Source organism: Gopherus evgoodei, chromosome 13 (genome assembly GCF_007399415.2).
Source record: "Gopherus evgoodei ecotype Sinaloan lineage chromosome 13, rGopEvg1_v1.p, whole genome shotgun sequence".
Classification (NCBI taxonomy): domain Eukaryota; kingdom Metazoa; phylum Chordata; order Testudines; family Testudinidae; genus Gopherus; species Gopherus evgoodei.
The window spans coordinates 11,916,231-11,938,677 of record NC_044334.1 but is presented as its reverse complement, the minus strand read 5'-3'; the positions used below and the strand labels follow the sequence as shown (position 1 = coordinate 11,938,677).

The 22,447-nt window shown below is 39.3% G+C and overlaps 1 protein-coding gene across 7 annotated transcripts in view; it reads left to right on the top strand.

Moving 5' to 3' along the window:
• RIMBP2 (RIMS binding protein 2) overlaps positions 1-22,447 on the top strand; it is a 352,577-nt gene that overhangs the window by 251,487 nt on the left and 78,643 nt on the right. For 5 of the 7 annotated variants that reach the window (XM_030582926.1, XM_030582925.1, XM_030582924.1 and 2 more), the window contains 4 exons: positions 155-259; positions 6,596-6,646; positions 9,008-9,028; positions 16,950-17,154. In XM_030582926.1, the coding sequence (XP_030438786.1) occupies positions 155-259; positions 6,596-6,646; positions 9,008-9,028; positions 16,950-17,154 (382 nt within the window). The remainder of the gene's footprint in view (positions 1-154; positions 260-6,595; positions 6,647-9,007; positions 9,029-16,949; positions 17,155-22,447) is intronic. The other 2 variants (XM_030582927.1, XM_030582930.1) reach the window with 1 other exon arrangement.

The following is a 22,447-nucleotide window of genomic DNA, read 5'->3' as shown; positions in this document are numbered from 1 at the left end:
TGATAGAATAAAAAATCTATCTGGTTTGCATACCCTCGATACCAAAGAGATGTTATATTGAAATCAGCATCATGCTTTAAAATGTTAGCATATTTGATTTCAGAAAAGTACATTAAAATCTTCTAATGAGTTGGTTTTCTTTTCCCTGAAACAGCATATGCGAGAGGCTGCTGAACGGCGGCAACAGCTGGAATTGGAGCATGAGCAAGCCTTGGCTGTTCTCAACGCAAAACAGCAGGAAATTGAACTCCTGCAGAAGGTAAGTGAAGAAAATGAAAACCGAGTAAAATGGCAAATTGCAGTGATTGGACATGGGTAAAGAAATGGATCTCTGAGTCTAGCTGAGTTCAATCTGAGTCCATCTAACCAGCATCTGCTTTCCAAAACTCAGTCTGCTCTTTTTCTAAAATGTCCAGACTGACTTCTCATGCAGTAATAGTGTATGCGTGTCTCAATCTTTGATTTGTATAGCTATATTTAGGCTTGGAAGGTTTAGATTTTTATCTTTAAATATCAGTAAAAATCTGTTTTACTGTACACATCCAAAGAGATGAAAAAATATTTCCATTAATGATGATAGAAATTTACACATAAGAAAAGGAAGAGACATTCTTCTTGAGAATTTATTAAAGTTTGATTTAAGGATATTTACTGTGTATATTTTGACATGTGATATTGACAATTTGTGTTTGAGTGTCTATAAATCTTTAACTTTTTGAAGCTCAACATTCAGCCCCCTGCACTGAGGCAGGATTAAGTATTAATTAGACCATCCCTGACAGATGTTTGTTTAACCTGTTCTTAAAAACCTCCAATGACAGAGATTCCACAACCTCTCTAGGTAATCTGTTCCAGTGCTTAACTATTCTTACAGTTAGGAAGATTTTTCAAATGTCTAACCTAAATCATTTGCGCTCTTCCAGTCTTCTAGAATTTCCTAGGTATTCTAAGATTTATTAAAAATTAACATCAGTGGGCTAGAGATCTCCTCATTCAACTCTTTTAGGACTCTTGGGTACATGTTGCCCAAGCCTGCTGATTTAAAAATATTTAATCCTAGCAGATTTATCTGATATCCTCCTCAGTTACAAATGGACTGAAAAGTACCTCATTATCTTCATATGATAAAATCCTTCTTCTTTCCCAGAACAGAAATATTTAATGAACACTTCTTTTACAGACTTTTACTGCATTATTATTAACAATTTTACCATCTCCATCTAGTAATGGATCTGTATCATTGCCAGAATTTCTTTTGTTCCTAATATAATTAAAAACACCTTCTTATTGTCGTTTGTTCTGCCAGCCATGGAATTTTTCTTGATGTCTTTAGCTTCCCTTATCAAGTTTCTGAACTTCCTAACTGCTTTTTCCATATGTAATATATTGCTTTTTTATTTCTAATTTCTGCTTTCTCTTCCTCACTGAACCAGAATGGGTTTTTAACCAAAGTTGTCCTCTTTCTTGATTGTGGAATTGTGGCTTTTTGCCCAGTTAATACATTTTTTTCTTAAAGAACTCCTAATTTTCATTCAAATTTTTCTGTCTATATATTTCATCCCAATCAATTTTTCTCATAATTTTCTTCAGCTTTGGTAAATTAGCCCTTTTGAAGCACTTCTGTCCTCTTTGCCCATATTGAATGTAATCATGTCATGATCACGGCTCCCTAGGTGACCACCAACTTCCAGTCCAATGTAATTCATCTTAAGCCATCATAATGAGGTCCAAAATAGGTAGCTCATGTTGACAGCAATGCTTTTTTGTTAGAAATTTATCATCTATAATTTTTAGAAACTTTAATGATGATTTACTACTAGCTGCCTGAGACTCCAGCAAATGTCTCCCAAATTGACATCCCCCAAAACAATACTGTTTTCCCTTCACATACAACAGACCAGTGTTTAAGGAGTAATGCATCCTGTTGTCTGCTTTGAATTGGTGGTCTGTAACAAACCTCCTCCATCACCCCATCACAAGTGTCAATAGTTGGCACATTGATCATCCTGGCTTCAGTTTGACCCATACACTCTCCTTCACAATATAATTGGGGTGTTAGTGTGTCTTTTCCATTGTCTTTCATCACATAGATTCCTGACACCTTAACATGTTCATTTATGAAAGGATGGAGATGGCTTTTCTATTTAGACTATGTTATTTGTGGTAGGGATATTCTCTTGCTGTGTGTATGTACAGAGCCTAGCACCTTGGGATCGATTTTGGTTGAGGCTTCTACTTTCTTCTGTAATACAGATAATTATAATACTAAAGAGAATATTCTGTAGAGATACAAAAGTGAGGGGACTGGTTTGGCAAACCAGACAGATGAGGAGGTTTAAGTGGTTTAGGTGCTAGTCTGAGACTCAGGAGACCTGGGGTCAGTTCCCTGCTCCCCCACTGATATCCTGGGGGACTTTGGGCACACCACTTAGTCCCTCTGGACCAGATTTTCAAAGATATTTAGGCACCCAGTGAGATTTTCAAAAGGGCCTAAGTAAGTTTGTGCATGTTGATTGTAATGGGGGATAGGTGCCTAACCAATTTTGGTGCTCTTGAAAGTCTCACTAGGAGACTATCTGTATCTTCAGAAATGTAAATACCTTTCAAAATCTGATGCTCCGTGAGTCAGTTCTCAGTTTCTAAATAGAGATATTTATATTCACAGGGGTATTGTGAAAATAAATACCTTAATAGATTGTGAGCGCTGAGAGATAAGGTAATGGGGGCCATATAAGTACTTAGATTGACCAGAGTTGGGAGGCTGTTCCGTGCACTGAAAGACAGTGTGAGAAACGGCATCTAAATGAATTAGTAACAGAGGTTAACATTAGGACTGCACTGATCTGCTCCCTGAAGATTCGGCACTGGCTTACATTGAAAACCTGGGCTAACCTCTCCAGTTGCCTGTTAGGCTCTCATTAGGTTTGCCTTGCCCCCTTTTTCATGTTGGATATAGGTAATTGCTTTAGATAGACATATTAAAATACTACCAGCATGCATGAGGCAGTAATGTGGTGGTGTGATAGATTTGGAACTTGCATGTCATCAGCATTAATATGATGAGGTTCCAAGGTAATGTGCCCCATTAAACAAAACCAAAAACTGCTGCTTTCTGATACCTTTGCTGTATTGTTTTAATAGAAGAATAAGTAATTATTCTTTTTCTATATACATGCATGCTTTTATCCCCATCACTCAGTGTTTATCTAGTCCTTTGATCTCCAAAAAGAAGAACATAATATTGTTAATCCAGACTTTATGGTGATACAGACTCAGATAAAACAGTGATTCACCAGCAAAGTTTTATTACGAGCCTGTGCAATGGAAAGGAGAATTAACTGTTCATGCAGTTTTCCTGATCATTTATCAAGAGCTTGTATTCTGGGTAGATTTTATTAAACTTGTGATGATTGATAATGTGCTAGTCTCTGTTACCTGTTATAATATGTTTCCTGACACTCTAGGAATCAATATTTTATCAGATGCTAGCAAGAAGACTTATTATTATAGTACAAGAATAAATATTACTATTCATCAGTGCCAAAGATGATGTTATCGTGCAACAGATTAACATTCAGTTTCAGTATATACCCTCTACAGTGCCTTTAAGGTCTGATCCAACACCAATGCAGAGCAACAGGAGTCTCTCCACTGATGTTAATGAGGGTTGTATCTGGTCTTTGTAGCCGATGGGTCTGATCCAGCGAAGTTAGTGCAACTGCACTAATGTATATCAGTGGAGGTTCTGCGCATTACACTGGGATGTTTATGGGAAATGATTGTCCTAGTGAAGATTGCTTATAGTGGTGTGTATGTGCAGGAGTATGGAGTGTAGGAGCCTCCATAGTCAGTGTGTCACACTGGTACATTTTGCCTGCCTGACATAATGGTTAACAAAAGGTTTTGATGGATTCACAAATCTGGAGCAAACTTCATTAAAGTTCACTGAAAGGGAGATAAAATGAGTTTAGCAGGAAATTACTGACTGCTACAGATTCCTTTGAGGTTTCTTAAAAGGCTTTGGCTCTCCCTAACCAGACTCAGATAACTGAATCTGTGATTGGCAGGACAAAATACTAAATTCTGTGCTAGACATCTCTCTCTGTCTCTCACTTCTGTACAGTGAAAAACACTTACATGTTGTTTGGGGGAGTCAATCCATGCTCAACAATCTCTCCTCTTGAACCCTTCTCCCCACCTCTTTCTATGTTTACCAAAGCCCAGGCTTAGGCATACCTCCCTTACAAAGGATCACACTCTAGCATCTTTCAACTAAGGATCATAAAACAATTTACAAATGTTAATTAATCCTCAAAAATGCACCAGCACACAGGAAAGAGAAACCGATAACATTTTATCCACTAGAAATACAGTCACCTCTGGTGTGGAACACAGTGTTCATTTAACAGTGCGCAAGAATACTCCACAACAATTGAAGACAGGAAGTACAAATGAAAATACAGGCATTGTTTAGATAGACAAACTATAACATTGTAATTTGGTCAGGACACTAATGTTCTGAGATCTTTAGTGGCCACACGGCCATCTGAAAAACATACATCTTGTACCAGAGCACCCCCTACTGGTTTAAAAAGGGTGTCAATTCAAATATTAACTCAGAGAGCTCAATCAACATATATGTATTTACTTTGTAGAATGCTATATAACCTTAACATCTGATATAGCCCATTACTGCATTTGGGTAGTTACCCCAGTGTGCATTATTGTTTTTTAAGATCATGTTTATATTGACTAATGTTAGCTTGGGTAAACTTTCCAAATACACAAAGAGTTTATATAACAATAACAGTACCTACATGCACGCGCATACCGCACCCCCGAAAATCCCTCTTTTATAGTTCATTCAATTTGGTATAAACCAGGGTAGAGTTTTCACTATATGTCTGCTAAAATTGTACAATTTCACTGAAAAATTACAGTTGTAGTGATCTAGTTTGTCAAGGACCCAAAAACTAAACTTAGACTTGACCAAAGGCACTGAGAGTTTTTAAATCTATTGATTACATTTGTGAAATTCAGATAGTAATTTTATATAAACTGGAATACTAGTCATGAAACTGATGTTTTAGCGGAATTTCACCATATTTTCATGGGCATAGAGATTTTACTTTATATATAATCTTCTGTGCTGTCCATTGGTGAAACCTGCAGGCCCCGTTTACAATTAATATGTTTATATTTTTTAATTTAGCTAAACTATAACCTAAATAACAGTTCCCAAACCGATTTATGGGCCACCTGTCGTTTATGAAGCACTTACTAGAGGCATGCAAACAGCTAATTGGTCAGAGAAGGATTAAATAGCTAATAGTTGAAAAGGCCTTTACAGATGCAATGCATCATACGTGTGCTAAGATGCCAAAGTGTTTATGTGCTTTGCTGAATTAGGATCTACCTGTTGTTACTGGATTTGAGCTCCAAGACTAAATAAGTGGTATGCGCATAAATATGTGCATTTTCTCTTTGAATTTCTGGTGGTGGACTTTCCTCCACTTTTTAGCTGTCATGTCCTTCAGGCATTAGTCTTAAATATTGCTTCCAGTCCATTGTAGTAGTTAAATGTCCGTATCTTATTACAATTAAATAGAACATTTTTTCATCGGCAGTTAACACTGTTTTACCAATCATCAAACATCCCCATTAAAGCAAATGTTAACTATTGCCAGTTTTTAAACTGTTGAGTTGAATGTCGTTGCACATAATTGCCCAGCACCTTCTGCATTGTGGCAAAATTCTATTCCATTTAACTTCTTTACCGTGAAATTTATTGTTGGAAACAATTTTTGTCACTTAACTTGGATGATTTTAGTGGTCATTTATCAGAGTGTTTTCTTCTTGTTGTTGTTTTTAAAAAAAGCATGCCATATGTACTGCCAGCTGAAAATAGCTGTCATTTAATTAGCTCTATCACTTCTGAGTAGGGTCTCCTTTAAAACAGAGATTTTGGATTAGGTGAGAATGAGGAGGGTGGCTCTGCTCAAATACTGAAAAATATTGTCACTGCTTAAATAAACTAAGACAAGGACCCTGGAGATGCTACATGAGAGGCCTCACTAACATTCAAGTAACAAAATATAATGGCTAATAAAAATCTCTCTATATCTATATATGACTTTAAAGTGCTATTAATATCCTAACTTTTCACAATGCTCTATGAAATTGAATTTTAATTAATGAATCCAAGTTACAAAGTGTTTAATCTTAATGAATGGGCGGCATTGCAGCATTTTATGAATTGTTTTGTTACTTGACTTCAGTAGGACCACTTACGTTTAAAGTTAAGCAGCACCAGTACCAGATCCAGCTCCCATTGACTTTAATGGACTTTGGTTCAAACCCATATACAGTATAATAATCAATGGAATTTTGTTGAGTTAACAGGTGATATATTCATATAGTGCTGGCTCTGATTATTAAACTTGATTTAATTGTATTTTATCTGAATATAAGACTATAAAAATATGATTTAAAGTGTCATATTCAGGCAAACCTGTAGCTATTTTTTATTTTAGTTCAAAATGAATATGGCATGACTGAATAACCTGGTTTCCTCCTTTTTTTAATTGTATAAAAGGCTCAGGTTGAAGCAAAGAAAGAACATGAAGGCGCAGTTCAGCTGCTAGAGGTAAGGAAGCTATTGTTTATTCTTGTCATCGTTATACCAGTTCCTTTCTCATTGCAGTAAGACAAGACCATGATTGCTTCTTGCAGGCTGTAGTAATTCATGGGTAAATATTCCTCTTCATTTGTAGCTCATATATGCGTTAGAGGATGCTGCTATGGTCCAATGCCTAGAGCACTGAATTGAGAGTCCAAGAAACCTGTGTTCTCTTACCACCCATAACTTCACGTCTCTATGCCTCAGTTTCTGCATCCATAAAATTGAGATAATGAGACCTTTCTTTGTGTATTGCTTTGAGATCTATGGATAAGATGTGCTATTATATAAGTATTATTATTGTTTATTTTCCATCATTCTATTGCAAAAGAGTCTAAGGTCATTTTATAGCTCAAAACAGTTAATGGTAAAGATAAGATTGCATTAGCAATATGTGTCCATCAAAACTCCTTCTATTCATCTGTCAGGAGAAAAAAAATACAGAAATATTTGTTTAAAAGTTCCTTTGTTTTTATTTTAAATCAAGGTTTTTACACATCTCACCATAAATCCCTTAAAATTGTACCTACCGTTAAAAAGAGGGAGAACAGAGGAAAAGGGAAGAATAAAAAAATCTATATTAGCTTCATTAACAACTTCTCAGAGCAATTATGATCTTGGCACAGAGCATTTCCTGGGGATTAATATTCACATTTTTTACCTCCCAGCATTGTTAATTTGGCATGTAAGGTGGCCCGTAATTTTATGCTGGACCAGGGCAAGGGGCAACCAAAGGCAGCAGAAATTAGACCTGGTCGATAAATTTTCAACAAAACATTTTTTTCATGAGAAAATGGCAGTTTATTGAAACTGAAACTGTTTGCAGAAATGGATCGATTTTGACAAACTTATAATTTTGAAAAAAAAAATGGAATTTTTTTTAAATAGTCCAAATTTAAAATTCTCTTTTTTCTGTTCTAAACAATTTTTGATTTTGAAATTTAAGCTAACTGTACTGTTAAAAAAAAACCTAACAACAAAAGTCAAAATCCAAACAAAACATTTAAACTGACCTGAGCTCAAAATTTTTATGATTGTTAGTTTGTAAAAATGTTCAAGATTTTGGTGGTTTGTCCTGATTCAGAATAGGCAAAAATTTTTAAATCTTGAAAAATTTCCCAGAGTGGGAAACAGTTTTAGCAGAAAAGTAGTAATGTAGTCTGCTAGAGACTGATTAAAAGCTCATTGGAGTCAATGGTTGATGTTTGGAAGTGTAGAACAGCTCCTACAAGGTGCTAAGAATAAGTGCTATGAGTGCTATGAATAAGTCCTTGTGGTAAGCAATACCTCTCAGTTAATTTCAGTGCTGGTCACTACGTATTCTGGTTTGTGTTATCTTCCTATTGTGTTATCTGTAGCACTTGGATGGGTAACATACATAAGACAGTATATGTGAAATAGTAAAATGGCACTCTAATTGCAGCCAGATTTCTTTTTATTGTTCATTTTTATTTCATACATAATAGATTGTCAGTGATGAGTAACAAATTGTTCCTTTTTTCCTGAGACAAATATCATACAAGTCACTATGAATTAATAACCACCTAATAATATATAAATTCATCAGAAAGACGATACCCATAAATAGGTTGGCTGCAGCTAGTACCTTGTCAATGCTTCATTTGGTAAAGAATGTCTTGGCACAGTGTTTTGGAAAAAATACATATTTTCTAGTCCTCCCTTTCTTCTGTGTAACCACTTCTTCCATCCATGCACCTAACTCCCCATGTGTTGATGAAAGACAGAACTTTTTGGTGCAATGATCATCTATAGAAGAAGATTTTGTTTAGTTAATTTATGTATGTTTTATTTCCTTGAAAAATATATTTCTCCACAGGAAAAGCTTTACTCATATGCTTTCATTATTGTCATATATATTAAAATTGATTTTTTAAAAGATAATAGAGTGCCTTCTGGAATGTATATGAGACAAGGGGAAATAAGTGGAAATAAAGCAGACAAATGATAATATATATGCCTTGAAAGCCAAACAAAATTCCTGTTTACCTGATTTGTCTGCTACCTCTGATTTGCATAACCCCATCAAACAAAGTTTCTTTTGTTTTATGTTTCACTAAGCCTATTCATTTTACCATTGTGTTTATTTAATCTGCCTTTTGAGATTCAAGATCAGCAGCGGTATTGATTTCTAAAATGTACAGTGTGATTTGCATTAATGCATGTTTTTACATGTGGTAACTGTTTCAATATATTTTGTTCTGAAATGTAAAAAAAAGTGTTCAAAACTGTATTTTATTTCTTTCTTTATTTCACATCTCTTTGTTTACTGTGCCTTGTTTGGAATTTATTGCTTTGCACTTCACCCAGAACACCTTGGACAGCATGCAGGTATTTTAGGGCATAAATTCTCCTCCCTTTCCCATCCCTATTCCCCTCCATTCAAAATGTATGCGATAGTCCTGCTTTCCCTTGCATGGAATACATGATAGAACCATTATTATGCAAGCATGCTTGGCACTGATATTGTTGCAACCCGGGGAGGAAGGCAAGTCAAATTACCAAAGCCAGCAGCTCTTTCTGCAAGAGGTTAGCCTTTGAACATGGCATGATTTCTTAATAGCAGCTCAGATACCAAACCTGAAGTGATATTCTTATGAGTATGCTCAGTAAGAATGGTTCAGTGTTTTATGCAAAATTTTGACTTTCAAACTGTGTGGATTGTATCTGAATTCAGATAGATTCTTTGTTAATGTAAAGGAAATTTTACAATGCAGTACTTTAAGAATGTATTCACCTGTGGCTAAATTATTCAGCCACTCGCCAAAAGGTACTGCTGCTGCATGAAAAGATAAAATCTACAAAATGATATCCCGGGAGCAGAAAATGTTATTTCACCATTAGCCTGAATTCAAACTGTCCACCTGGAAAGTGGCTCATCTAGTCTTACATCTGCCTTGTGCAAACAATATCTATCCTATAACAGAAAAAGTCTGCTTCATTCTAGATTTTAGAAACCATTTTAGATTTTAGAAGCAACACAGTTCATTATAAATAACATTTATATATGCAGTTTGGAAAGTCACAAGTGAAATAGATTCAATCCAGTCTGCAGTGGAAAATTACTTTCTCACAAAACTTTTGTACAGTTGGGCACAATAAGTGGTCTCTAATTTAAGGAAACCATGGACTAGTATCCCATTTTGGTAAGGTCTGAGCTGGATTGATAAAGCTATGGAATGGAGTATCAAATTCACAAGTGTTGCTTAGGTCTTGTGCTGCCTCTCTGCACTGGGATACTTTGAGGCAGATACAGAAACAATGAGACATGCCCACCAGCATATGGTTAAATGTGGCAGCAGCAACTTTATTAAACTATTAACCAATGAGGAACCACTGATGGAGCTACCCAGCAGGGTTGTTCTGGTATGGAATTCAGCTGGGCACGAATAACCCCATTTTCTACAAACCTGAGTGTGAGTAAAAGGGCAATGCCTCTCTACTGAATCAAGGCTGCCCAGGGCTATTGGCAGGAAGCCAGAGTCCCAACTCATTCCCCTCATCCTCACCAGAAGTGGAGAGGTGAGTAGTGGGGAACCCCTCGCTGTGCAAGACAGAGAAGTGTACATCTTTACCATGCCATGTTGTGTTTGGGGTTCATACCCAAGAAGCCCATTGAATTACAAGGACTCACATCAGACCCTTTTTTTTTTTTAAACCCACCACTACACTGGAACCTGCCAAAATTGCAACAAATGTAATGTTGTAAACCCTGGAGCTGGACCTCTGGGATGCTGGATAGAAGGTGGAAAATACCCACGCAGCCATTTGCCTGTTTTGCCATATGGGAAAAATGCCTTCCAACCACCCAACAACAACAAAATTTAGCAATCAGCAAGGCGGCCGGCATCATAACAGATCCAGCATCCTTGATAAGGGTGGAAAAGAATGGGGCTGGAACAAAACCAAAATGACCCAGCTTTTGCAGGTAGGAGCCAATCAGCTGGCCCATCCTAACCCCAGCCGACCAATGGCAGCAGGAGCAGGCAGGACACATTCAGACCCTGAGAGCCCAGTTTCCCCCACAACTCAGCAGGTATGGAAGAGTGGCAAATCGTGTCCCTCCCAGACTCACAGTTTACACACCCCATTCAGCATGGTGGACATTTCACTTGCAGTGCTTGTCTCCAGTATGTCTAGCTCTATAATCTCCATCCCACTTACACAGTGATTTAGCAAGCACAGGGAGAACTTTACTGTCAACATTTTTGAAGTTAGAGATTTTCTGTTTGTTGAACCTGATTGGAAGCTGGTTTTACATTTGGGCTCCTGCCCCTTTTTCCCCCTGCATTTTCTGGGCTGAGCAATATATATGGGGTTTTCTTGTAACTTAGATTTGTGAACTGAACTGCAGAAGTAACGGCTTACCTTGCTGAGCTAGACATGGTGAACCTAGTCCCATTGAAGTCAATGGAAAGATTCTCATTGAGTTCAATGAGAGATGGATCAAACCTGTGAGTGAAATTGACCTCCATGCCAAGCTTAGTGCTTATGTATGTCCTCTATGCGGAATGAATGCTCTTCTATGTGTATAAATCCTAATGCATCAAGATAACACTATATCTGAAGTGTAAAATGTGCATTCTATATTTCCTAAAAACTGTCAGTGGTGTGACACTGTGTGAGTGTCTATGCCTGAAAAGGTTTTTTTAAGCTATTGCAGAATATAACAAGCTAATGTTGAAGCTGATGGAAGGTATTTTTTGCCATACAGCATATAAATATCTTTAAACATAAATTTTCACATTAAAGCAAACTTGCAATCAGAACATTTTGTGCATTTGTACAAAAAACAAAGTGAGTATAGAATCTCTTTTCCATTTGATTCTCCAGTACAGCAAAAAGTGGGGTAAAAGTCTTGTAGCCAAGTAGAAACTTCACACACCTTCCCTGTTTTTGATACATAAAGTCATCTGCATTTATGATTAAGAAATGAATTAGAGAGACACCTATTTCAAAGGGTAGCTTAGAAAGATCTTCAAGGCCTGTTGTAAACTGCCCACTTTTGACCAAATTCTGCTCTTATTTTTATGATCTGAAACTCTATTTTCAAGAGTTCAGTTCCAATTTAGAGACCTAAATTAAGTGGCCAGATTTTCAAAAGTGGTCAGAACCCAGCAGCCCCATTGGTTGTCAAAAGTAGTGAACAGTTTTGAAAATATGACTGTTTCATTTAAGTGCCAAAATAGAAGCTGCTCAGTATTCAGCTCTTTTTGAAAATCTGGCCCCTATGCTTTTGAAGGAGACACACAATTATAGTGGACCACATCTTGAATATGGAATGTGATATAAATCCTTTTGGTTATTCAGGGGGATGGGGCCATCTAGTGAGAAAATTTGGCACTAAGCAAACAATGCATATTAATAATCTTCCAAATGGTAAATACGTTTTATGAAAACGAAGGTACACATTAAAAGAACTCTCAGAAATCACATCACTGGGTGCTTATTTCGTCATATTATTAATCCCCATTTCCTTACTGACAGGTGTCTGCTGCTGTGATCTCTTTCCTGACAACTCTTTCAAATGTAAAGCTCTTTAACAATGAAAAGTGCTATATAAAGAACTAAGTAGTCTCCAGTTGCCACGTACTGTACAACCCCGACTTGCTCTAGGATTTCAGATCAGAGACTCCAGAAGTTTATTATCCTGCAGGTGGCTCATATCTAATAGAAGATAAAAGGCAGTGTAATCAGTTATTTATCAGTATGGAATATGGCAAATGTATCTGTCTATAGTTTTTATTAGTTTTTTTTATATTGCTGATCACTGCACAAATAAATTAGGTCTTCATAGCAAGGTCCCTAAGGGATTTCAAGAGTCTTTGGCTTTTCTCCCTTCCCTGGTACAGAAATCTCCAATGCTTTTGCTTCTTTCCTTCTCCCCATCTCCCATTAATTTTGTTATGGTAGGAAAGTTTTGTCAAAGAGAAGTGTCTTGCAGCACACCCTGAAGGTGGCAAGACCCTGGTGTATGACAGCTCATTCCACAGCCAATCCCCCTCATTGTAGAACTATTTGTCTGTGGCTGCCCCATGGTGTTGTGAACTGTATTGTCCCAGAGGAGCACAGCTGTCTTGGTGAGTGGTGGATGGAAACATAGTCGTTGATGTAGCTGAGTCCCAACTTGTTGATGGCTCTGATGATCAGGATGAAAGCCTTGAACTATCAACAGCAGCAGATTAGGAGCGAGTGGAAGGATCGGTGCATAGGGATAAGGTGAGAAACACGTTATGCACAAGCTGGAACCTCCACATTGATGCTATCTTGAGGATCCAGAGACAGTGAATCACAGTCCCCATCTGGCAGTAAGAGGTGAAGCTTCTTAGAGAGACATTTTTCAATATCACTGATGCCAACTGTTCTTCTAAGCTAATTGCTGTTTTGAACAGGACCGAGAGGGTTCTCACCAATTTGAAGAACAGGAGACAGGGGACATATGGACCCTGGCTAATTCTTCAAAGAGTTGCTTCAGTTTTGCCCAGATTGTGTGTGAGCCAACTACTCTTCAACCAGGAGCTGCTGTCCTCTAGGCATGGTGACATCCTCATGATGGTGTTGATTGCAGCTGGGTGATATCAATGTATTGTTGGCATCGTAGTCTATGGCCTCTCACCACATCTTCCAGGGAGTCTCATTTCGATAGTCAAGAGGGCAGGGAAAAATTAGATCTCAAAGGGTCTCCATAAACGAGGGCAATTGAGGAAGCAGAGCACTTGCCCTCTACCTTACTTTTAGTCCGTTGGAGAGGAATGACTGTGCCAATGCTAGGCCTTCTATTCAGGAGCGGCGCCAGGGTTTCTGACGCCCTAGGCGGACAGCCATTTCGCCGCCCCCCACGGGTCCGGTGGACCTACCACAGTCATGCCTGCGGATGGTCCACTGCTGGAAAGGCTTCAGTGGAGCTGCCGCAGTGATGCCGGCGGGCGGTCCGCTGGTCTAAAGGCTCCGGTGGACCTGCAGCAGGCATGACTGCGGTAGGTCCGCCGGAGCCTTTAGACCAGCGCACCGTCTGCCGAAATGACTGCGGCAGCTCCACCGGAGCCTTTCCAGCAGCAGACCGTCTGCTGGCATGACTGCGGTAGGTCCACCGGACCCACGTGCCCCCCCCCCCCCGCAAAATAGTGCCCCCTCAAAATTCTGGCTCCCTAGGCCATTGCCTATGTCGCCTAAATGGTAGCACTGGCCCTGCTTCTATTCCAGCCTTCTCATGCAGAAAGGCCAACAGAAGAATGTGAATGACTGCATCATAAGTTGCTTAGAGGTCAAGTAATATGAGCTTCTAGATGGGGACTCCCTCCTTGGCCATAAGGATGTCCTCTTTTAGGACACTAGGGCTGTCTTCATGCTTTGATGTATGGCCATGTGAAATATAATTGAGGAGCATCCAGGATGTTGGCAGATGCGATGTGACGTTGGAATGTGGTTGCCAATACTGTCTGAATGATCTGGAAATGGGAAGTGAACAGCAGAGTTGTAGTAGGGGAGAGTATACTCTGATTGCGGTTTTGCGAGGAAGACTGCTACATTTTTTTCAGGGAGGTTAGCATGTTTACTTCTCTGAAGAAAGTGTCGGTGTTTTCTGTTAGCAATGGGCATAGTTATAATAATGTAACTATTTCTGTGTAGCTTTTCAGTACTGTATTTGTTTAGTACCAGCAGAAACATTTCTGACTTGCAGATTTCCCAGATATCTTTTCCAACAATTGTAGCTGATCCTTTAATTTCAGTAAGAACTCAGTGACCTTTGCCATTTAGCAGCCTCTTCTGAGCCATTTTATTTAGATTTGGAAGGGCAAGAGCATTAACTTAAAATCAGATCATTGTAAATGAAGTCTACATAGCTTTTCAACATACATCAGAAACTGGTAAAGAACATCATATATTTACAGGAGTATTTTATGTTAGAATGTAATCTGAATCTATATGTGCATTTGTTAGCAGATTACCAATGTGATGTTTAAAGCCATTTTTGGTGTATGCCGTGAACAGTCATTTTTACATAAATCTGCTCACAAATTGTCATGTTTAAAATATAACATATAATATTAAAGATGGTGACATGAATGAAAAGAGTGTGTCAGCTATTTAGCTGTGTTTAAGTTATGAGTCAGAGATTATCAATGCTCAGCAAGATCTGTTTGTGTAATTTTCTGAAGGTCTGTTTTAATTTCTGTGGACATTATTTTAGTAGGATGAAATTCACCCCTGTGCTGAAGGTCCATGCAGCATTTAAATCTCCCTAAAGTCCAAATAATAGGTCTTAAATGGGGCTTAATTGGTGTATAGGCCTTGGATTGAGCCCTTGCACAGATCTCCATTTCATTTTTAGTTATTAATAGTCAAGCAACCAGTTGTCTAGTGTTAGAAAACAAGCACATGCAGGATTGCCAGCTCTCAGTTTTATTGCAAGTTTCATGGTAGTTTTTCTCCTTAAAGCATCAGCTCTGTGATCATATCAGAATCTTTTCTTCCATTTAAAAAATAAAAAAAGCTTCTAGCCCTTCAGGTTGCTGAGAAAAGTTCAAAATGTGAATGCTAATGACTCAAAGCCCAAAAGGCAAATAAAAAGAACCCCATGTTTGTTTGTTTATTTTTCAATCTCATGATTTTTCAGGGACTAACTCATGATTTTTGAATACTTGGGTTAGTATACTGGAAAGCTTCAGGATGTTTCTTGCACACAGAGTTGATAACTATTCCCAAAGCTCTCCATTGGAAAGACTGGGATCCTAGAAACCTAAAAATCCTTTCACTGCTGTTCCCCATTTAATTTTCTTTTCAAATTGCATGCAGAAGCCCTACTGCCAGTTTTCAACTAATTGCTAATAAGTGGCAACGTGACAAATAGTAAAGGCTCATATTTGGGTACACTAAGCCAACACTGGAAGAATAAAAACCGAAAGCCCTTCAGCTTTGTTTAGAACTCTTCACACTGTCTGTGGCTTTTCCAGTTATTATCTCTTGCTCCATTCAGGATACCCACATCAGCCAAATGTGTTCATATTTCTATAGCAAGATTAAACCAATTTGCATTTTATGAATTTGAAGAGATTAATTATGTGTTCAGATGTGCTTGTATTTTTAGAAATACTTTATTAATGAGAAAATAATACTCCATTCTATATCAGGAAACTGGGGCATTTTAATGCATGTGTTCTTCCAGGGGGCATGTGGGGGAAACTACTGAACATTTGAAATTACTGAGGCTCATAATCAGTAGAGCCCTGGAATAAATTCCATCATTAGCCTTGCCATGAGTCATATAATTGTTTGATGCCCATCGTGAGGCATATGGATGTAATACAGCTATGGTTTTTGTGTAGAAGCTTGTAGCCATTCAGCTGTCTTTCTCATGCACCACTTGAAAAATTCTGCTCTTCCAAAAAGAAGTTCCAGTAGCAACAATTGAATGGGGGGAAATGGATCTAATTCATAGCCAGTTTATGCTCATTAACATGGCTGTTTTACTAGGGCTATGGAGGGGAAGGAGGTTAAATGGAATGCAAAGACTGTTGGTACATGATAAAACAACAGATTAGGAAATAATGCATCAGATTGTTACATAATTTCCACATAATTTCTATTGTGTCACGGCCTGATGTCTCAGAATTAAAACAAAAAGGCAAAGCCTGCCAATTACAAAATGTTTGTGTTACTGAAGCTTATGAGTAATACTCTGTTGGCTGGTGTCTGGGTTACTTCTGGACAGTTTGGCACATCTAGTTGTGTACATTAATTTTGAAATAGAATTCAGCCAACGGCTAGACCAACATTCTGCATGAACCATCCCAGCTTTTCTATAAACATTAGTATAGCAATTAAGGAAGCTGTGATTTAATGGCTAAGGATGGGCAAACCTCAAAAAGAGATCCAGGATTTGGGGTTGGTTTGCAGAATCATTGAGAAGCTGGACTGCTTTTCTGAATCAGCAATATTTGGGCTGAAAAATTTCACAAAGCAAGGCTTTATCTTGCAAATTTACTAGCAGTGCCACTCCTGGTCCTAACTGAAAACAGTACGAGAACAAGCTTTCTCTTGCTTGGAAATTGGTGGTGGAAAAAAATATTTACCCGCATATTATATACTCCCAAAGGGCTTAACTCTAAATTTGGGAAACGTTTAGGGAGAGGAAAAGAGGGCTCCCAGCTAGTTTGCCCATCCCTGCTTCTTGATACTCTCTAACAGTCTGATCTGACCAAAGCTCTCTGTAATCCCATTCAGATGCATCTCTTATGTCTTGGTTGTGCAGACAAAGGTACGAGAGCTAGAGGAGAAATGTCGGACACAGAGCGAACAGTTTAACCTCCTCTCCAAGGAACTGGAAAAGTTTCGGCAGCAAGCTGGAAAGATTGATCTCTTGAGCAGTAACTCAGTGGCATCCTCAGATGTCCTTGGCTCCCCTAGTAAATCTCTGTCCCAGTTAATGAATGGAATAGCCACCTCCATAGGCAAAGGTAAGAACTGATACTTTTATTTGAAGGAATTTGCTGAATTAGGGGTCAAATTAAACTCTCATGTAAACAAATCCCATTGATGGCAGGAGAGTGTATGTGTGGGAGAGAGCAGTATTTGGCCCTGATTCAGCTGTATGCCCTGGGGACATTTCTGAGTAGCTCTCTGACTTCATTGCAATTACAGTGGATTTACTGAGATTTAATGTAACTGAGAGTAAAATTTGACCTAATGATCATTCCTCATTACTTGTGAAAAAAGACTCCTTGGGAAGCTTGTCTTGAGTGTCAGAGGTCAAGAGCAGTTCGTATCCCAGTATAGGCCACCACTTGTGTGAGGATCCTCTGGGTGGATTGTCTGTGGGAGCTGATCACTGGACTTCTGGGTATAGATGGTCCTTGCGTTAAAGGAGCTGTCCCACTAGCTTGGAGATAGCAGTAGACTGTGGGGGGGGGGCAGAGACTCACCCTGACTTAGTGTTGGTTACACTTGCTTCTCCCCCCGCCCCCCTTTCCTTCTGTGAAAGGAATCTGTAGGTAAAAAGGATTGAAAACTAAAGACATTCTGTGGGAAATTTCAACAAAAAAGAAAATATTTTCTTTTTAGTCAAAACTTTCAGCAGAAAATTTGGACTTTTGAAAAAAAACCCACAAACCTGATTGAGGGGGCTGGAAATATTGAGGAAAGCAGACACTTTCCACAAAAAATATTAGTTTTGATGAAAACTCAGTTTTCCATCCAAAAAGTTTGGATGGAATGCTTTTGAGAAGCCCTCTATGCAAATAATATCTGTTGAGTTTTTACTTCTCCCTAGAATGTTGATTATACTTACCAGGATGTGGTCAGTTTAGTGATGATGGATGGATTAAAGAGCCATTTTAGCCACAGTGAAACTTGACTGAAAATGCCCCTTTATTTTAATTTAAAAATAAGGTAAAAACAAGGTTCTAAATGAATGAATTTAATTTAAAAATAAGGAAGATATGTTTAAATATGCTCCATTCTCATTGTGCCTATACTTACAATATTAATAATAATTACCTAACTTTTATACAGTGGTTTTCTGCAATATATCTCAAAATGCTTCATAAGGGAGGTCCGTATCATTGTCTCTTTGTTTACTTTGTTCCCTTCATTATGTGTTTCCCAAAGAGGCATGTTGAACTTTTGCCAGGTGACTTTTCTTTTTGCCAAAGGCGGCGACGCCTTGTGACTAGTTGAGTTTGCTCACTGCCGATTATGCATAAGCAATTTTCAAAGGCTGAGGCAGTATCATTGATCAGGAGGGTATCTGAGGATACTTGGAAGGGACCCATCCAGCTGCCTATCAAGGCTGAAAAGTGTGGTGATTATGCATACAGTGCCTAGCACAAGAGAACCCTGGTCTTTGGATGGGGCCTCTAGGTACTATGGCAATACAAATAATAATTAAATATAATGCATAATCAGTGACATTTGTTCTCTATCATGGTCTTTCTTTCTTTCTTTCTTTCTTTCTTTCTTTCTTTCTTTCTTTCTTTCTTTCTTTCTTTCTTTCTTTCTTTCCAGTTAAGGAATTGGAATGGACTGCAATTAAGTTAACAGGCCAGATCGTCAGCTGGTGTAAATCGGCATAGCCTCATTGAAGGCAATGGAGCTACACCAGTTTACACCAGCAGAAGATCTGTCCCCAAACATCTCCTGACTTAGTCTGGTGGATTTTGTCACAAGGAAAACTACATACTTTAAAGGAAAGAAGAATCTGTCAGTGGAGACATTTTTCATAATGCAAAGGAATAAACCAGTTAAAAAGGAGGAGAAGAAAAGAAAATCAATTCTGGACAATTGGTGTGCTGACATTTGGGGATCGATAACACCCCAAACTGTAATGTTCTTCAGGCATCACTGTGAGATACTAACATTGCAATAGAATACTCACAGCTGTTGCATTGCTGTGAGATAATTTTTCATTGCCTTATCAGGCTTTGAGGCTTCTTGAACAATTGCTTTATAATAAGTATGAAGAGAAGCTGAAAAAGTAAAATAGATTTGCATTTTGTATTTCATCTTCCTGAGTTTCTAAGAATGAGTGTGGGGGGAACCCATTCTTTATTGTCAGGAAAAGTACCGTGATTCACAAATCATTTCTCTACCACTGCAGATAAGCAACTGTATTCATCAAAGGCTGGCAAACTTGATGTGAAACCAAATCAAATGGAACAGGAAGACTTTCTTTTTTCCGTTCACTTCAGTGGTTTCTTTAGAGATGGTGGGACATTGTGATTTTTCCTTTACACAGAAGAGACTTCTTTGCAATCTCACTCATTGTGCTGCATAATGGTTTATAACAGGAGTTCTCAGACTGGGGGTTGAGACCCTTCAGGGGGCTGTGAAGTTATTACATCTGGAGTTGCAAGCTGTCAGCCCCACCCCAAACCCCGCTTCGCTTCCATCATTTATAATGGTGTTAAATATATAAAAAAGTGTTTTTCATTTATAAGGGGGCTTGCTATGTGAAAAGGGTCACCAGTGCAAAAGTTTGAGAACCACTGGTTTATAGTCTTATGCAGTGGTGAGCTGGAGCCGGTTCACACCGGTTCGCAAGAAGCCGGTTGTTAAATTTAGAAACTGGTGTAGAACCAGTTGCTAAAGAGGTGGACAAGTGGACAAAGTCCGGTCTGCGGGCCACATCCAGCCCACAGGACAATCCTGTCCGGCCTGCCTGAGCTCCCAGCTGATGAGGCTTCCCCAGCCCCTCCCCTGCTCCCCCCGCCCCCCGGAGAGCCGCAGTGTGCTGAGTTGCTGGTGCCAGCGCAGCTCTGCAGCTCCTGCCGCTTTGAGCAGCATGGTAAGAGGGCTGGGCCGGGGCTGAGAGGAGGGGTTGGCAGGGCCTCCCATGGGAGGGAGGCAAGTGGGGCAATTTGTCAACCCCTGCTGGATCAATCGCTGCCTGCCAATCCGGCGGGTAGTGTAGACATACCCTTAATTAATCATCAGAATCCCCTTGGCAGATATGCAAGGTTCAGTTTAAATCTTTAAAATTTGTTTAAATAGACCCCAGATGTTCCAATAAGCAACTAAACTTTTGGGGGCCTAACTAAGTCAGACTCTCCCAACTTCTTGATGTTTGCTAATCAGTAATTGAAATGGCTAAGAACAACATGTCTTCAAATGAAACTTTGAAAATATAGCCTGGTTCTCCCTCCAGTCATTAAAGACCTAATCCTGCAAAAGTTTACTCACATCCTATTCACACATGGGTCTACTCAAGTGAGCAACAGTGAGTCTTAAATTTGGACCAGTACTCACACCTGGTGTAAATCCATGACTGTCAATAACTTGTGCTGAGTATTGATTTGGTCCATAATATTTAAGCAAGGGGGCAGCATTGTTAACAGTTGAAATCAGCCAGTTCACCGTAATAGTGGTGTTCTCATCAAGCTCTCAGAATTAGGGGCAGATTTTTTATTGTTTCCTGGGTAGGAGAGAACACAAGAACAGCTTTCAAAACAGAGCAAATATCAGAAACAAGACCAGGTACCAAGGGTGTTTTAATGTTCTTTCCCCAGTCAGACAGTGTCGTCCATAACTGATCAATCAATAGTAATGTACGGTAAGTAGGATGGAAGGCGTAATTGGTTCATGACCAGCCACTTTATGTATGATCAGCTTTAATTGTGTCGTGAGACCTTTAAATGAAGGAATCGGCAGCATTTCCTTGTCTTGGAAGATCATTCTTGAAACTTCCTCCACTGGTCAGTTGCCAGCCATGACAAAATGCTGGCAACTGCTTTGTGCCTTATGTATATGAGGCTTCCAGTAGCAGGAAAGTTTAGTTTCATGTTTAGTAACTAAGATATTATGGGTCTGGTGCTACTCCTACTGATGTCAAGGGAAAAAAACCATTGACTTCCGTGGGCGTAGGACTAGACCCATAATACCTTAGTTCCAAACAGCCTATACAAGAGCTCTTGGTGAGAAGGTCGATGTATTTTGGAACCTGATACATGCATTCAGGTTCTTTTATCCAACAAAGAAAAGTAGCTCAGCTGGCAAGACAAATCAAGCTGAAGAGACAGGCTTTGCTGTTCTGAGTGAAGATCCACTCCCCTCCTTTTGTGCCTGTCGGGTGGCACTGACATGGGGGAGTCCACATCAGGGATAGAGCTGGGGTGACTGGCTCCTAAACCTCCCTTTCCAGAGCACAGGGGCAGATAGGGGCTAGCAAAAGGAGTAGCTGGAGCATGATGCACTCCAGTAATACTCAGCTAGTAGGAGCTGGTGCAGGTTAGAACAGCCCTTAGAACAAGAAAGTCATAAGTTGCTCCCTAATGTTGCCCACACCCTTTCCTCTTCCATCCACTGTAATGTGGACTCAGCAAAAAAAAAATGACCCTAAGAGAAAACAATGACTGGAGGAAGGGTGCGAGAGGAAATTCAGTTGAATTACATAACCTACAGCCAGACTTTCAGGAAGTTGGATTCCTTTTTTCACTCTAAAGTTAATATTATCAAAACACTGATATTCCTTACAGGGCTGGCTCCAGTGTTTTTACTGCCCCAAGCGGCGGGAAAAAAAAATGGGAAAAGCCGCGATTGGTGGCAGCTCTACCGCTGTCGCTTCGTTCTTCAGGGGCAATTCAGCATCTGGTCCTTCCCTCCAACAGGGACTGAGGTGCTCGTCACCGAAGAGCTGGAGGTGCCGCCCCTTTCCGTTGGCCACCCCAAGCACCTGCTTGCTGCGCTGGTGCTTGGAGCTGGCCCTGGTTCCTTGGTATCCTTATTACCTGTGTTTTAGCACCAGGCAGTACATACTATCGTACTAATATTAGACTTGCAAGCCTCCTGACAGGAAATAGCTGTTGAAAATGTGGTACCACTTATGATTTTCACACCTTTCCATGCCCATTTGCTCTTATACCAATTCATTCAAAACAGTCTGCACTTCAGAAAGGATCCCAAGTCATGGATTCAGAATGATACATTCTGCTATGAGAAGCCCCTGGGAAAGGTCCTTTGTGTTGGTAACCTTTAACTAGAGCTGTTTGGAACATTTTTGCTGAAATGTTCTGTGGAACACACATTTTTTTCAGGAAGGGGTTGGGGGTTTAGGGATGAGGCAGAGCAGGGGAGGGTGGGAGACAGATTATTTCTAGCTGCGGGATTAGGGCACTGGCCTGGAATGTGAGAGACCCAGGATCACATCTCTGCTCTCCCTGATTGGGAGTGATCTGATATGAAAAACTGTGGAGAATCAGGCAGAGCAGTGACTTCAACCAGGATTTTCCACATCCCAGGCTAATATCCTCCCCTCCA